This window comes from Gadus macrocephalus, chromosome 22 (genome assembly GCF_031168955.1).
Source record: "Gadus macrocephalus chromosome 22, ASM3116895v1".
In the NCBI taxonomy this organism is placed as follows: Eukaryota; Metazoa; Chordata; class Actinopteri; order Gadiformes; family Gadidae; genus Gadus; species Gadus macrocephalus.
In genome coordinates, this window is record NC_082403.1 from 17,779,123 (window position 1) to 17,796,098 (window position 16,976).

The 16,976-nt window shown below is 47.5% G+C and overlaps 1 protein-coding gene across 3 annotated transcripts in view; it reads left to right on the forward strand.

The window, feature by feature from the left end:
* The first annotated feature begins 676 nt into the window (after positions 1–676).
* LOC132450807 (rap guanine nucleotide exchange factor 5-like) overlaps positions 677–16,976 on the forward strand; it is a 26,550-nt gene continuing 10,250 nt past the window's right edge. Inside the window, exons 1-9 of one of the 3 annotated variants that reach the window (XM_060042905.1) lie at positions 677–1,048; positions 6,447–6,494; positions 7,187–7,293; positions 7,779–7,900; positions 8,785–8,962; positions 12,349–12,430; positions 13,870–13,918; positions 14,191–14,267; positions 16,381–16,650. In XM_060042905.1, the coding sequence (XP_059898888.1) occupies positions 905–1,048; positions 6,447–6,494; positions 7,187–7,293; positions 7,779–7,900; positions 8,785–8,962; positions 12,349–12,430; positions 13,870–13,918; positions 14,191–14,267; positions 16,381–16,650 (1,077 nt within the window). In that variant the 5' untranslated portion in view covers positions 677–904. Of the gene's footprint in view, positions 1,049–5,734; positions 6,094–6,443; positions 6,495–7,186; positions 7,294–7,778; positions 7,901–8,784; positions 8,963–12,348; positions 12,431–13,869; positions 13,919–14,190; positions 14,268–16,380; positions 16,651–16,976 lie in introns of those variants that run through there. The other 2 variants (XM_060042904.1, XM_060042906.1) reach the window with 2 other exon arrangements.

The following is a 16,976-nucleotide window of genomic DNA, read 5'->3' on the forward strand; positions in this document are numbered from 1 at the left end:
GATCAGAGACACAGAGGACAATGTAGCCGGTGTCCTGTGTCATGATCAGCAAGCCCACACCCATGGAGGTATGCCCGCCAGTCTCTGTCTCGCTGTTCTCTGTCTCTCTCTCTCTCCCTCCCTCTCTCTGCTTTATGTTTTGAGCGGCGTCTTGGCAAGTTAAATTAACTTGAACCAACCCCCCCCCCCCCCCCCAATACACACACACACACACACACACACACACACACACACACACACACACACACACACACACACACACACACACACACACACACACACACACACACACTACACAATATTGCCTTTGTTTACCTATGGAAATACGAGCCAGGTGAGGCGGTGACGTAACACCAACAATAGGCGGTCGCCTACCCCACCCGACCAAAAAAGTGCTAATGTTTATATTTACTGCCTTTGCGCTTTTTGTTTTAGGCTGCAGGTAAGAGTGATTACCTTGAATATTTCTGAGACAAGGTTGTCGATTGATGGGTCGTGAGTTTAGGATCATGAGGTGCAGGACATTCGTATGCGTCAAACGACCCCTCAAACCATTTCTTTTCAGTGAACTTGAGACAAATGAAAGGTGGAAGTGATGCAATGCTTTTATGCACCTGTGAGGGCCACTTTTCCACACACCCTCATACATAATCACTAAACTGATAGTACCGCGGAGGAGGAGGAGGAGGTGGGGGAGGAGGAGAGCGAGCGAGACATTGGGTGGAGCAGCCTCGCGTGCTGCGGAATACTGTGTGCGTTGTGTGTTATGCGCGGGCGGTATGTCACAGCTGCATGTCGGCGAATGGAAGCGGAAGCGGGAGGTATGTTGAACCACGGCGGTTGTTTCGAGTGATATTCAGATGCCGGAGTAGCGGCGCGTGAAGACTGAGTGCGAGCGCGAGGCATGGACGAGTCGGAACCCGCAGAGGACAGCCTGCTCTCGAGCCTTCGGTGGAACCGGAGCGCCCGGGACCAGGCTCAGCTCAAACACAAAATTCGGGATTTGCCGGGGCTCCTGAAGCACGGCTTGCACCTGCGAAAGAAAAGCGTGAGTAGCATAGTATAAATTACGAACGCTCGCCCCCGCTGTTTCCCCTGTCTTCCCTGTTTTTGGTGTTCAATAAACAACATAGCGACGGTTGCCCGACCTTGCTTTTTGGTCCCCGATTATTTCCCACCATCGTCACCTTTCAGGTGTTGTCGTGTTCTACACCCATTAATGTCGCAACGTGTGTGTGTGTGTGTGTGTGTGTGTGTGTGTGTGTGTGTGTGTGTGTGTGTGTGTGTGTGTGTGTGTGTGTGTGTGTGTGTGTGTGTGTGATGACATTATTAGGCTATCAAATGGCTCCTGCCAGTTGCTATGCACGTTTTTTTTATAGACACCTTGATACACCGTAGTCAAGGAAACGCAGAGAGACTAACAGACAGATGGACACACAAAAACACTCAGATATAGGCCTATGTTTTAATAACCCCCATCATCATCATCATCATCATCATCATCATCATCATCATCATCATCATCCCCTGCGGTCGTCAGGTTTGTCTTACTATGCAGTACATCCCCGGTGCTCCGCGGAGGGGAGTGGGTTCACCTGATGTGCCAAACCGTTGCTTACATCATCATGTCCACTCATCTGCAATACACTCCAGAAGTGTGTGTGTGCCCTTCCCCTGTGGTAGAGGATAGGTCCACTCAACGGTAGTACACGTGGGTCAGAGGTGAGGCGAAAGTGATTGGTTGGGATGAAATATGCCCTTTGGGCCGCATCACCTGTGACTCCCCAGGTTAGGATGGTGGCTGCCTCCCCAGCCGCTAAATTTGTAATCAAATAATAGCTGTTTATTTAATTTCTACTCGTTATATGACACTGGGTTAAAACGCATAAAGGTACACACTTCTGTGTGAAACGCAACATAACGTTTTGGTTTAACTTTAACATCAACGCTGTAAGAGTCTAGATTATTCATTTGGCACATTGTGTTCTTAAATGAACTGTTGGTGCTTCCGATGCTACAGTATGTGCCATTAGTTATCCATTTGTGTGGTCTATTGGTTTAAGTGTTGTATTTACGTTTGTGGGTGCTAGCCCACAAACGTGGGCTAGCACCTAGTACAACCTAGGTGCTCCTCTTTTTTTCCCGGGGTACGAAAAAGTTATATTGTTCCCTTTTAGAAGAACAAACAAGAACTGATAAAGAATCAAATCAAGGAAGAAGAAAGCACGCTGGACATACCCTCCTCTACTGCTCAATGTCTGGTGACCACATTTCAACCAGTCCACATCCTGATGGATTTCGGCTCCCCCTGACGCATGACGGGGATTCTTTCCATAGAGACCGTGGGGGGTTAATAGTACACAGCTGACTGGCATGTTGTGTCACGTGGGCTACCCATCGAACCTCTGAGTTTGGTCCCACGTTATTTAATCGACTTGGGTGTACGCCATCTTACGTCAGCGCTGTCTCTTGATTGCATTTCACATCGTGCTTAAGGCGATTTGACAATCAATCAAATCAGTTATTACACAATCATCAAACAGATCTCCACACCTGTGTACAAACCTCAGTGAAGTCACGTGGTTAACCAAATGAATCTCTCCGTGTAGATGGAGAAGCAGCACGGATTTCCTTGTTGAGGCAGGTCTGGACTGACTTGTGAACCAAATTTGAAATGCAAATCTGAAGACCAGCTCGGTCAGTGGACAGTAGACAGACAAGGCTGAAGTGTGCAAATGCCGTCGGTATGCCGGGGGTCTCAGTGCTATGGGGGTCTACGCCGTGGACCTCTGCACTGTGGGGGTCTACGCCGTGGACCTCAAAGCTTTGGGGGTCTACAACGTGAACCCCTGCTCTGTGGGGGTCTAGGCCTTGGGTCTCTGCAATGTGGGTCTCTTCACAGCTGTGGTTCTCCATGCTGTGGGCCGGTGCTTGCTTTCATGGTAATGCGAGTCCACAAGAAGTCCCTAATTCAGTGCCATCAGGGGGTCTTTCCAATAGGAAAATAAGGTTTGATCCGAGCTCCACCAGTGACTTCTAGGGTAGAGACGGACGATGCAGGGTGCTACTTTGGCCTTACGAGTTAAGAAACCCAGCATTCTCTGATTCCTGTACACACAAGGAGGGGGGAACTTTGAAAGAATCTGTCAGCCTCCTCTGCCATCTGCAGTCATAACCTCCACAGTCTTGCACTTTGATGTCGGCTGATAAGAAGATGGAGTCTGATGTCTTCTGGGCCATCTGGCGCCCGGGTGCCCCAGCTGCAGCGAGCCTCGCCTCGGAGAAGCCTCTCGTCTCAGGCTAGTGCTCTGGTCTCATTTGCATCCCTGGTCTCCGGTCCTCATTAGGGCCTCACCTGGCCCACGTTAGGTCATGAAGTAAGCCAAAATACCTTGGGGGGGTTATCGGGTCAGCGACTTGTGTGAAGCCGGTTTGACTCATCCAGACCGATTGAGGTCAAGGCCGGGGTGTTTTTAAAAAAATATATATATATTACGGGTCTGTTTATTCAGTCTCAGACGCAACGAAATGAAACGAGCAAAACAGAACGTTGATTTTCAGTCGTTTAATTTTGTCCCGTCAGCGACGATAAAAACAGGTGAAATATGAGTATGGCTGGCCTTTCCCTCCATCGGTCAGAGTCAACCTGGCTGTACACAAGTCGTTGAGCCATTTCTTTCTGCTTACTTTGTGTCTAGTAACCCACTGAAAGACGTACCTTTGTGGGTCTGAGGGTCGCCCCCGTTGACTGACACATGGCCCACATAAGTAAAGAGGGCCAGAAAGGATCCTGGCAGATACATATTTTCCTCAAAGAGCATATCTGAAACAGACGATAAACCAAAACATTAGTGTTTCCAGTTCTTTAAACAGCTGTTGTTTGGAAGCATTCACATATAAATTACAAATAAACATGCTTTATCCATTTGTCTTTCTGTTGATCTATTTAATCTTCTAATAATTTAAGCGCTATACACAGGGGGGCGGGTCTCTGCACATCTAGGTTCTGCCTCACTGACTTATGTAAGGAAATATGATAAATTAATCAGCCGCCATGCTGCGTGCATTTAAAATAGGGCAGCATTAAGACAATGTTGCACAATGTTGTTTAGGTTGTTTTTGTATGACCAATAATGTTTAACATGTGCCTGGTGACGTGTGTGGGTTGTGTGCATTCAAACAGGTTCCTCTTCATTATTGTCTGTTAAGGCGCTTGTGTTTGTAGGATGACTTCCTTGTATGACCTCTATAGGAGTTGACGGTGGGTTTGAGACGTGGGTTTTCCGACGCGTGCATGTGGTCGTGTTTAAGCAGCTTGTCAACCATGCCGTGCCTATGCTCGGCACACTAATTTGAGGGTAATCCATTTCTTGCTCTCAACCTTGCGCTCTCCCTCGCTCTAGGAATCTATCTTTCAACCACTCTGTCCTCGCTTCCTCAGTGTGTGTGTGTGTGTGTGTGTGTGTGTGTGTGTGTGTGTGTGTGTGTGTGTGTGCGCATCTCGAGCACTTGAAGTAATCACAGTGATAAGATGTCAGTGTGTTCCCTCATCATCTCTCTTCTGTCATTCATTTCATCCGTTCGTCGGATGGAGTTGTCACTGTTGCAATGTGTGTGTGTGTGTGTGTGTGTGTGTGTGTGTGTGTGTGTGAGGGCGGGCGGCCGCTGCTAGCTCTCTAACAAAGACTTGTGTCTCATTTGATTGGTCTCTGTGTGCCAGACACCGAGAGGAAAGAAAATAACTCTGGAGATACCGCCGAGACACGGGCGAGACGCTCTGCAACTTTTTATGAAAGCTTTGTCACACACACACACACACACACACACACACACACACACACACACACACACACACACACACAGAGAGATAGTCAGGTGCGGTGTAGTGGATTCCTCTTGTGTGTGCGTAGACAATTTGACTGTGTTAATGCGGATCACAAGGTCTCTACCTCTCTCTGATCCCCCCCTATACCGTCTCCTATGATTCATTCGTTTTTAATTGAGCCAACGGCACCCATTATTCCCTCCCACTCTTTCTATTGCACTTCTCATTTTACCATCTCTATCTCTTACTCTCGCTCTCTCAACGTGTGTGTGTGTGTGTCTCTCGCCCCTCGCAATCTCCATCTGCCATGTGCGTAGTCACATATTCATAGACTATTGCGAATCATTAGTCGCGCTCTCCGCTCTCTCTTCCCGCCCTCGCTCTTCCTCCCTGCTCTCGCTCGTTCTCGTTCGTTCTCTCTCTCACTCTCTCTTCCCTCTCCCACTCCCACTCCGTCTCCCACTTCACGTCTCTCTCTTTCTCGCTCGCTCTCGGCTTCTAGGGCCATTTTACATTTCTCTCTCTCTGCTTTCATCGTTCACACTTTCTCGGTTGCTTTTAACTCGCAGCATGTCGTCGGTATGTCTCCGTCTCGCACTCCAGAGGCTCCTCTATCGCGTTTCTCGTTTTGACGTCTTGCGCTACGGAAGCTTGTCATCACCTGAACGCAATCAGAGATCGGGCCTTGATCCGATCTGATCTCTGCAACAATCACCTAGTTTCTGAGCTTGGTGCCACTGTGAATAAAACCCCTCACAAAGTCGGGGATCCTGACCTAGACAATTATACATTATAGAATATTATTATACAAGATGAACCTTAAAATATGATGAACCCCCCCCCCCCCCCCCCCCCCCCCGCCCCCCTCATACAAACCCCCGGGTCGACCTCCACGCCGACCGGTCCAGGGAGGTGGGCGGCCTCGTGGTGGGATCTCAGTGCTGTGTGTCTGCCGCCCGGCACTGGGCCTTCGTGGTAACGGGTAACCTGGTGAAAGATTAACAGAAGGATGGCTCACTGGGGGACAGTGGAGCAGGTTAGCCCCGGGACAGAGCCCACTGCCACTTGAGTTTTGGCGTTCTGCGTTTGAAGTGTCATTTAATTTTTTTATGGCGGTTGTTACCTTGAATCCCAAACCGATTTATTGACCGAGCCTGCATTCACACATGAAAGGGATTTGAGTGAGGTTGGCGGCCTGCGTCTCGATGCTCCGGCGTCTATCCAATGCGTTGGATGGTCATCGTTTGCTCACGGCCGGTGTATCACAGGTGAAATATATTGAATGTATTGTTTATTGGATCAATATCTCTGATAAGGGTGCTCTCATGTGTATTTAATTATTTATTTGACCTTCACTAGATCACATGAAAGCCAACTGTGAAAAGGAATGTGAGGGATGTTTACTTGGTGTAACGATTAATTTCAACCATGACTTGTGTTACTGGAATGGAAAAACTGGTCTTTCTAATTTGCTCATTGTGTGTGTGTGTGTGTGTGTGTGTGTGTGTGTGTGTGTGTGTGTGTGTGTGTGTGTGTGTGTGTGTGTGTGTGTGTGTGTGTGTGTGTGTGTGTGTGTGTGTGTGTGTGTGTGTGTGTGTGTGTGTGTGTCCCTCAACAGCAGTCCCCTGATACGATACCTGGACCAAGCCCTGGACCTACTGTCCATAAGGTAGGTCTCTCTACAACACATGCTCAGAAGCACAGGCCATGATGTCATCATATGCAGTATTGGGTGTAAAGTGACCGCATGTTTATTTAGCCAAAACACTGGTGTATTTTCACCTTGTGTTTGTTGAACCAACAGTACACTATTGACACACACACACACACACACGCACGCACGCACGCACGCACGCGCGTGCGTGGTTCTGAAACGTTTGCATGTTTTAGGTTTCCATGTGCAGCCATATCTTGTTGTTTTTTGCAACAAGCTGGTTATATTTGACGGGCTGTTTCTTGACGGGTCTGGTGCGTGCAGGACAGGGCCGTATTGTGAGCAGGGCCATAGAGGGCTTATTCATTCACCCTCTGCCAAGGACTTAAGACACTCCTTCCAGATCAAGTTTCCCGCAAACTAGCAGCGACAGAGTAACACAAAGATCGTGCACCTTTCATCGGCTGGTTGTTCTGTGTCGGACGGGTGGGAGCGGGCGTCTATCACCATCACCCAAGAACCCACAGAGTTGATTTAAGATGTTCACAGTCATCTACGTGATGAGGATTGTTTTTTGTAATTCGATTGTGTGCTTACAATATGTTTACAATATGTGTGTGTGCGCGTGTCTGGGGGCGTGCGGGTGTGTGTGTGTGTGTGTTTGCGTGTGCGTGCATGTGCGTGTGTGTGCGTGTGTGTGTGAACAGTCATGCTCCCAGAGCTTCCCCTGCGCTGGACGTTCTGTGAGGAATGCCTTCCTCTCGCATGGACCCTACCCAGCCAAGGACAAGATCCACCTGGCCCGCATCATACGGTGGGTGTGTGGGCGTGTGTGGGTGCCTCAAGAGACCATGGATATGTCCAGTGAAGCATGTACACTGACTCACATGGTATATGTTATAGTCCAAACGGGCCCGTCTGGTGGCGTGTGTATGCACAGTTTTGTGTAGACTAACAGTGCCAATAGTACTGCTTTGGTACTGCTATCAGCATCACACACGCACGCACGCACGCACGCACGCACGCACGCACGCACGCACGCACGCACGCACGCACGCACGCACGCAGACCGAAACACGCGGTAGGAATGTGTCCTCTGGGATGCAGTCTTTCAGGAGGTAAATACTTGTGAAAACGAATGAATAACCAATGTGTATTGATTTACCGTAATATAAAATACACGCTTTTCTGCTGGTGTGTGTGCAGGGTTAATTTGGTCTGAAACTCCACCTACATATATATTTGTATGTATGTCTGCATGTTGGGCATATATTTCTGTGTGTGTGTCTCCCCTAACAGGCGCAGTTATGTGGGCGTGGAGCTGGTGCAATGGCTGTGTGAGCAGTGTGGGTATGTGCGCTGTCGGCCCACCGCCGCGCGCGTCTGGCAGGTTCTGCTGGAGCTGGGGGTCCTGCTGTCTGGTAAGGACACACAAACACACATGGACAAAAGGGCGGGCGCACACAAGCACACACACTCACGCATGTGCACACAAATGCACAAACGTGCTTGCATGCACACACACACACACACACACACACACACACACACACACACACACACACACACACACACACACACACACACACACACACACACACACACACACACACACACACACACACACGGCCATAATGTCGGGTCCAGTACAAAAGCAGTCACGACCCACCAGAAGAACACCCTAATGTTTCCAAAGTGCATTTAAATGAATGATTGTTGGCCGTAAACTGAGATGGTTAAATGTTTTCTCGTCTTGGTAGAAGAGACTTGGCTCCTGGTGTGAGGACACTACCGTAGTCCACTAGTACTTTTACTGGTCGACTAGTGTCTTCACACTAAGATTCTGCCCAACACTGTTAGAGCGGCGATACTAAAACCCTACTACAGTTCAACCTCCGGCCTACTAACAATGTACCCGCAGGTTCAATTGTTAGTTGTGCCTAGCTTCTCTAATCGACTATTGACATATTATATGATGATGACTGAAATATTATCTTCAAATATTGACCCTTAGAGCTCGATGCCTGGTCACTTGAAGATGATAAACGGGAGGGGAGGTATACGATGCAGGTCAAACCTCAGTGAAAGGGTTAGGCCCTCTGCCAGGCCCCAAATCAATGCAAACACAATGAAGGAGTGGGACCCAAAATGTCCTCATAATGGAACTGGGAGACCTAACACAATGTTATTGTTCATACTCATCGTGTGTGTGTGTGTGTGTGTGTGTGTGTGTGTGTGTGTGTGTGTGTGTGTGTGTGTGTGTGTGTGTGTGTGTGTGTGTGTGTGTTCCTGTGTCCCCTCCCAGTGGACCAGCGGGTGATCTTTGCCGACTCCAACTCCTACTACCAATTCAGCTTCGAGGAGTGCGAGTCAGCATCCTGCGAGTTTCGCTCTAACGAGGGGGAGTGGTCAGAGGCTGTGAGGCTCCTCCTCACACTTGCGCCATATGTCCAATTCCGCTCTGGGGGCGGAGCTAACAGCCCGTAAGTCGACCACCTCCATCCTCTTCATCATGTCCGTCAGATCGAGGCTGCTTGACCTCGAGGGGGTGATGTTGGAATGGGACTCACTAGTAATGCACCAGGCTGTTCATGCTGGAGACCAGTGGTGAATTGGTAATGTGTGTGGGTTGAATACGGAAGGGCGTTTGTGACTCAGTGTGGAGCTGGAATGTGAATGAATACGACATGATAAAACACACCGACACACGCACTCATGCACAAACCTGCACACACACACACACACACATGCACTGAATCTCCTAATCCCAGCAACAAACTTAATCTCTGCTCTGTATTTTAAACCTTCGGTCTCCTTGGATGGATGAGCGGTACACTAGTGTTTATCTGCGAGTCTAAACACACACACACACACACACACACACACACACACACACACACACACACACACACACACACACACACACACACACACACACACACACACACACACACACACAGTCATTGTAGAGTGTCAGCCAGAGTGTCTTCCTTTTCTGCTCCTGTGTGTGGGATTCCTGCTGAGAATGCTACTGAACTCAATCTGTCACTCAGACAGAGTGTGTGTGTGTGTGCACATTTACAGTAGAGAGAGATGAAGATAAGAGAGTGGGAAAAGAAGGAGGGAGAGCACAGGAAGAGTGGATAAGGGTAAACAAGAGTAATGACAGAGGAGGAACGAACCAGGGGCAGACACACATCTTTGTGCAGTGTCTTCAAAGTGTGTGTGTGTGTGTGTGTGTGTGTGTGTGTGTGTGTGTGTGTGTGTGTGTGTGTGTGTGTGAGTGTGTGTGTGTGTGTGTGTACAGCACGGGATGGGGAGCAGTGGGAGAGAGCGAGCCTTTATTCGCTTATCTCAAGATCACTTTATTGCTTTTACACCAAAACCAATATGCAAAGGTGTGTGTGTGTGTGTGTGTGTGTTAGTAGAAAAGCACTGCACCAACGGGGGGATTCTCCCCAGCTGTTATGGAAATATCTATGGTCAAGGGATGCATCTTCTATTTTTGTATTATATGATTGTGACATTAAAGTAAATTAAATTATCTATTTTAAATCCAAACAAATGTACGTAGTCGTGCGAGTAACCCTTACAGGTTTTGATATTCTAATGAAGTTTTCTCCGGCTCAACCAAAATGTGTGTGCGAGGCTGTGCACTGTATGTGCACAACCACGATGTGATTCATGTTTTCTTTATTCAAATCTTCGGCTGGATGTCTCCATTCCTGCGTGATCCTACTCATGACTAATGAACGCCACCAGCCAACACTGATAGTTTATCTCTGGGAGCCATTAAGTTCACATTTTCTATTGTCTTTCTCCTGTTTAATGCTGTATCATTAATATTGGTGTGTGTGGGCTTGTGAGTGCGTGCCTCCGTGTGTGTTTGTGTGTGTGTGTGCGTGCCTGTGTTGCATGTGTGTGTGTGTGTGTGCTTGTGTGTGGGGGTTTGCACGTGCGTGTGTGTGTGTGTGTGGTGGTGATAGGGTTAGCTAAGGTGTCGATCCAAATCCTGCAAACTCTATCTTATCACAGCCCTCTTCCTGCTGCTGCAGACCATGCTGCTCTTATCAGAGCCCACACACCCATCACACCCAGGCTCCTCACCTTAAACCTGCCTTAAGCGCCAGCTGAGATGTTCAAATCCAAATGATATGCAAATGTGCCAGCAGGTATGCATCAGTGTGTATGCGGTCTGCCCTCTGGTTGTGCTTCAAAGAGAGAGAGGGAGGGAAGGAACCGGGGAGGGAGAGTGACATATTCCTTTTGTGCTACCTGCACTATTGTTATCATTATTACGACGCAGCGATCCCAAGCTAACACCTTACACACACACACACACACACACACACACACACACACACACACACACACACACACACACACACACACACACACACACACACACACACACACACACACACACACACACACACACACACACACACAGAGAGAGAGAGACTCTCTGACGTGCACTTGCATGCACGCCCCTGCAGACCTCAGTGGAGGGAAGTCGTCTGGGATCGGGTCTACGACCACATGAAAGAGAGCCTGGTGGGGGAGGGGGGGGGGGGGGGGTACAACTGCTGAACACGCACAGCTCTGCCAAGCCTGGCGTATGTGTGGCACAGTACTGTGTAGTATAGCACAGTACTGCATTGTGTAGTACTATACTGTATCATATAGCACAGAACTGTTTTAGTATAGGACAGTACTGTGTAGTATAGCACAGTACTGCATTGTGTAGTACTATACTGTATCATATAGCACAGAACTGTTTTAGTATAGGACAGTACTGTGTAGTATAGCTCAGTACTGCATTGTGTAGTACTATACTGTATCATATAGCACAGAACTGTTTTAGTATAGGACAGTACTGTGTAGTATAGCTCAGTACTGCATTGTGTAGTACTATACTGTATCATATAGCACAGAACTGTTTTAGTATAGGACAGTACTGTGTAGTATAGCTCAGTACTGCATTGTGTAGTACTATACTGTATCATATAGCACAGAACTGTTTTAGTATAGGACAGTACTGTGTAGTATAGCACAGTACTGCATTGTGTAGTACTATACTGTATCATATACAGAACTGCCTAAGTATAGGACAGTAATGTGTAGTATAGGACAGTAATGGATAGGATAGTATAAAACAGTATATATTATTGGGCAGTAATGTACAGTATAATGTATAGTATAGGACAGTAATGTATAGGATAGGACAGTACTATATAGTATAAAACAGTACTGTATATTTTAGGGCAGTAATGTACAGTATAATGTATAGTATAGGACAGTACTATATAGTATAGGACAGTAATGTATAGGATAGGACAGTACTATATAGCATAGGACAGTAATGTATAGGATAGGACAGGACTATATGACAGTAATGTATAAGACGTGCTATGTAGCATCTTGAGTGCACAGCAGCACAGGTAACGACCGCCAGGGATTGAGTAGACATGCAAGAGGCTGCATTCATACAGATGCTGCTCTCATGTTGATTCTAATTCGATGCTAATTTGCTATGCTGACGGATAGGAAGTTGCGCCAAGTTGGATCTAACTGGTCAACCTTACGCTCACCGGGTCTCTGCTCTAGGTCCTGAATCCACTGAAACTAACCTCATACCATCTGGCCTGGTTAGGTTATCTAGCCAGAGTCATGAATTTCAATCTGTGTTAGGGTTTATGGGGACAGTTTATCCCTGAGCCCAGTTCTACTGGTAGTTTCCCATTAAGTCAGCCAGGGGGCGCCATGGAGCAGACGCCAACAGTCCAAACATGGCGGCTTTGCGCATGGCAACAACATTTGACTAACGTGTGTGTGTGTGTGTGTGTGTTTGTGTTTGTGTGTGTGGCAGGTCGGAGGAGGACTCTGAGGGCAACAGGGACATCTGTGGTGAGATGCTCCAGATGAGGGCCTTGGAGAGGCTGACCTCCACGGTGAGTCTGTCTCTGAGGCCCCTCTGGTGGACCTCGATCACTGCGGTGAACACACTGTTGGTTCTCTTGAAACATGTCTAAAATACATTTCATGATGAGATTTGGATTTATTTACCAACCCTTAGAAATTTTTTATTTTATTTATAATATACACCATCCCTGCCCCATACTGCTTTCTTTCATATTATTTTTGTTGGTTAATATTGTTAAGATTTGTTTGTTATACTTTTAGTTTATGTTTTATGTGTTTCATGTTCATATGTTTGTTATACCTTAAAGGTTGTATCAGCGAGGTATGGTGACGTCACTTCTCACTTCTGTTGGTATTTGAAGCGAGATCCCAAACAAATAGAGCCAGCTCGCCCCTCCCTTCCGTGTTTCGTGCATCCAGTAAAAACGTTCATGAACGCAGCGCAAAACCCCACAACACCCACCCATTGTCGGTGATTGGTTGGAATACTAATATTTTGGATTTGAGTAGTTGGTAGTACCATTTGTTTTTGTGTATGATCTCGGAGAATAGGCTGCTTACAGAGACAGGTTTTTTTGACAGCCTGCTTATGGGGCGGGCAGCTAGCGGATCGTGAGGAAAGATCAGATGAATGTTATCTTTTATGATTTGGCCTAGAATCGCTGATACAACCTTTAAGTATATGTTTTACGTGTAATGGGTTATTTTATCTTTTGAATTGTACAAATATAGTTATTTTCGTTCATGTGTTTCATAGTTTATTCCGGTGCATCTGGCCTGTTAACATCGGCCGATTGACAACAGATGCAATACAGCCATTTTGGCAAATTCTGGCACATTGACATTTTTCATGTTTATTAATGTGCACTGTCCATGTCTAAATAAACCTTCAATAAATAAATACATTCAAAAAAATACCTTTTTAAAAACAGCTGCATCATGTGTATCAATGATGTATTTACTTCACAAAAATACATTCTGAAAATAATAATAATAAATTTGATTTATATAGCGCCTCTCAAACTCAAGGACGCTTTACAATGTGGGCAGGGACATAGAAAACGTAAGAACTTAATCAAAAATAACACAAGGCGACGAGCAGACAAACAAGAGGGGGGGGGGCGTCACGGAAGTAGGCAAGATTGAAGAGGAAAGTTTTGAGTTTTGAGGAAAGTTTGGAATGAGGCATAGGGATGAGTCATAAAGACAGGTGTTAAGACATGCATGCAAAGAATCGTCTGTTATATTGATATTCATGATATTTATGTCATGAGAAACGGTCGATTCTCTAAATGCAAAAAATATATTATTGTTAAAGGCTATATGGTATTTTTATCCATAGTTATGGTTCATATATAGTTAAAAAAATTATATATTTTAAATATTAATAAAATAATACATTTCATATTTTTGATATCTACCTAATAGATGTAGTTAACTGTAAATACTTGTGATGATTCATCAACAGGTACAAAATGAGCTGGCAGCCGCCTTAGCCCGCAAGACTCGCAAAGCCTGTAAGTATTTTTGTGTTTGGACGTTTCTGTGTGTGTTTGGTGTTTCTGTGTGTGTTCGGACATCTGTGTGTGTGTGTTTGGACGTTCGGTGTGTGTTTGGACTTTTTATTTGTGTGTGTGTGTGTGTTTTTAAAGTTTCTGTGTGTATTTTAAGAATGTCCAGTATCCTTGTTGTTGTTTTCTCTCGGGACCTTCAGATACGGTTAAGTGAGTTCTTTGATAAGAGCGGGAAAAGCTGTCTGACTTCCTGTTGATCTGTGATTGGTTCACAGTGTCAGAGCAGGACTCTGAGACAAGAGAGGCAGCACAGCCCCCGCAACCTCGCACGCCCACTGAGGAGAGCAGCCCGGTAAACACACACACACACATACACACAGAAACGTACACAGAAACGCACGCACGCACGCACACAAACACACACACAGAAAGAAAGGAAGAAAGAAACATGTACACACACATACACACCCCTAATAAATAAGAGATGACAATTGTTTGGTACATATTACATCTCTACCAAAGGTCACCCTGTGTGGTTTGGTTTGCTGATGTGGGTGTTTAAGAGAGGACTCGGGTAAGAGTATCCAAAAGTGTGTTTGTCCTCTGGCTATCGGGTCAAAACACTGGAAACCTATTTGTGTCACTGAATCATTCATGTGAGCCCCACCCCACCGTCACCATCACCAGCCTCAACCCCATAACGAGGCCTCTCTACTGCAATGACATTCAACCACTAAGCCGCCCACACTGGGTCAGACTCATCCCCTTTCCTCCTGTCATCTTTCAAATGTATCTTTGAGATATATCGTCCAGATCCAGATGGATGACAATTTTTTCTAAGTCGGCGGCCGAAGCGTCGCGTCGCGTAGCCTTCTGGACGCGTATGCGTAGCGATGCGTCGACTATGTAACGGCCCTTAAACTATGTCCTGTGAGATGTAGAAAGGCAGAAGAATACCGGGGAGCGCATGGGGGGGACGGGGGGAGGGGGTCCAGGAGAGGGGGGAACTATCTGTGCCTGAAGAAAAGGAAGTTCACAGCAGGTTTACAGGAAGAGACACAGGACAACAGGGTGTGTGTGTGTGTGTGTGTGTGTGTGTGTGTGTGTGTGTGTGTGTGTGTGTGTGTGTGTGTGTGTGTGTGTGTGTGTGTGTGTGTGTGTGTGTGTGTGTGTGTGTGTGTGTGTGTGTGTGTGTGTAAACAAATGTTGCTATTTTAGCCGTCCAGAACTTGTTATTGGGGGGGCTGTTTTACGAGTCAGCACAGCGTGGGAGTATTCCATTGTGTGTGTGTTAACCTTTACCCAAACATGGCACCGTGGGATAACTAAAGTGCACAGGAAGTGTTGCCCGACTCTCCTGCGCAATCAAAGTACGCCCCTTGGGCTCTACCAAGACAAATAAACAAGTTATTTAGCCCAACACTAATGACACCGTGGTGCAAGACACCCAAGATACAGTACGTACAGCCCCCTCCACCTCCACAGATAAACACAGTGGTTGTTTAGAGGAGAAGAGACGGGAAGAGAAAGATGGGAGACTCCAGTCCAGTTGTATCTTTTATTTTATCGGTCTGTTTATGGTGAGTGCGTGTCCCTACGCTGCCTCCCTCCCTCTCCTTCTCTCTGCCTGGCTCTTTCTCTCCCGGGAGACAGACTTAAATACAGCTGGGAGAGACGCAGCATTACAGCTGCCTTTGGTTTCACTACAGCTGGACCGACAGGGCGCTCAACGCACTTTCACAAATCCCCACTGCAGTAATACAGGGGAGGACACACACACACACACACACACACACACACACACACACACACACACACACACACACACACACACACACACACACACACACACACACACACACACACACACACACACACACACACACATTCCCGCCCACTTTCATACTTTCTAATCACACACACACGCTACGTTTTCCTGCCACAGCAAATCCCACTGACACACACGGAGGCAGTCAGGCAGACGGCGGGACAGTGAGTTTAGGGAGCAGCCAGAGCAGGAGTGCGAGGGCGACGAGGCGTGGGATTGGATGACACCAAGAGCCAGGCTGATACTAGCGAGATCCCGGGGATTACGTCCACTTCTTAACTCTACTCCCCCACAACCAAACGAGACAGAAGTCTGGAAACTTTTTCCCAGTTTTTTATTTTTTTTGCTATTTTAACGCCATTTCGTTTTTCTTTCTTTTTTTATGTTGGACCTACTCCGTGAACATGGCAACCCACCGCCCGCGTGTTGTCATATAAGACATTCCTCAGTTCATCCACTCGTTGATCCGTTTCACCCCTCAAACACCCAGAGACGTGCACACGGACACTTCCCTCCCTTTGAAGCCGGCCCCTGTGGGACAGCGTCGGGCCCCGCCCGGCGGGCCGACCCCAGCAGCGCCGCCATGTCCTGGGACTGTGGGCTGAGGTACATGTTCTCTGTCCCCACCGCCCTGCAGCTGGCCGGCGTGTGCGCACTCCGAGACGGCAGCGGCGGTGGCGGTGGCGGCGTTCGCCGTGGAGGTGTTTGTGTCAGCAGCGCTGGAGGAGGAGGAGGAGGAGGAGGAGGTGGAGGAGGAGGTGGAGGAGGAGGTGGAGGTGGAGGAGGAGGTGGAGGCAGAGAGGAGTTGACTAGCCGGCTGGGGCTGGAGGCCGTGCAGCGGCTAGCCAAGGACGGCTGTCGCCTCCTGCAGAACCACAACTACCGTCTGCCGGAGAGGAACCCCGCGGTGAGTACGGCACTGGGGACACACCGGGGGGCAGAGGGATGGGTGCTGGGGGGTCCAGTTTGATTCCCGACTGGGACGCTTAGGATAAGAATGTATGAGGGCTGCACAATTGATTGCATATTCGTTGAGATCGTGATTTTTGGGCTGTGCAATAGTTAACGTCAAAATGTTATTATTGTTTTTTCAATGCAGAAGGCACCACAGAATATGTACTGGAGTGATCATCTGTGAATCGAAGCGAATAACGGCAATCACAATGTCAAGCAAAATGACCAGTGTTATACCTGTTGACATCATGGTGCAGTCCTAGGACGTGTGTAGGATAC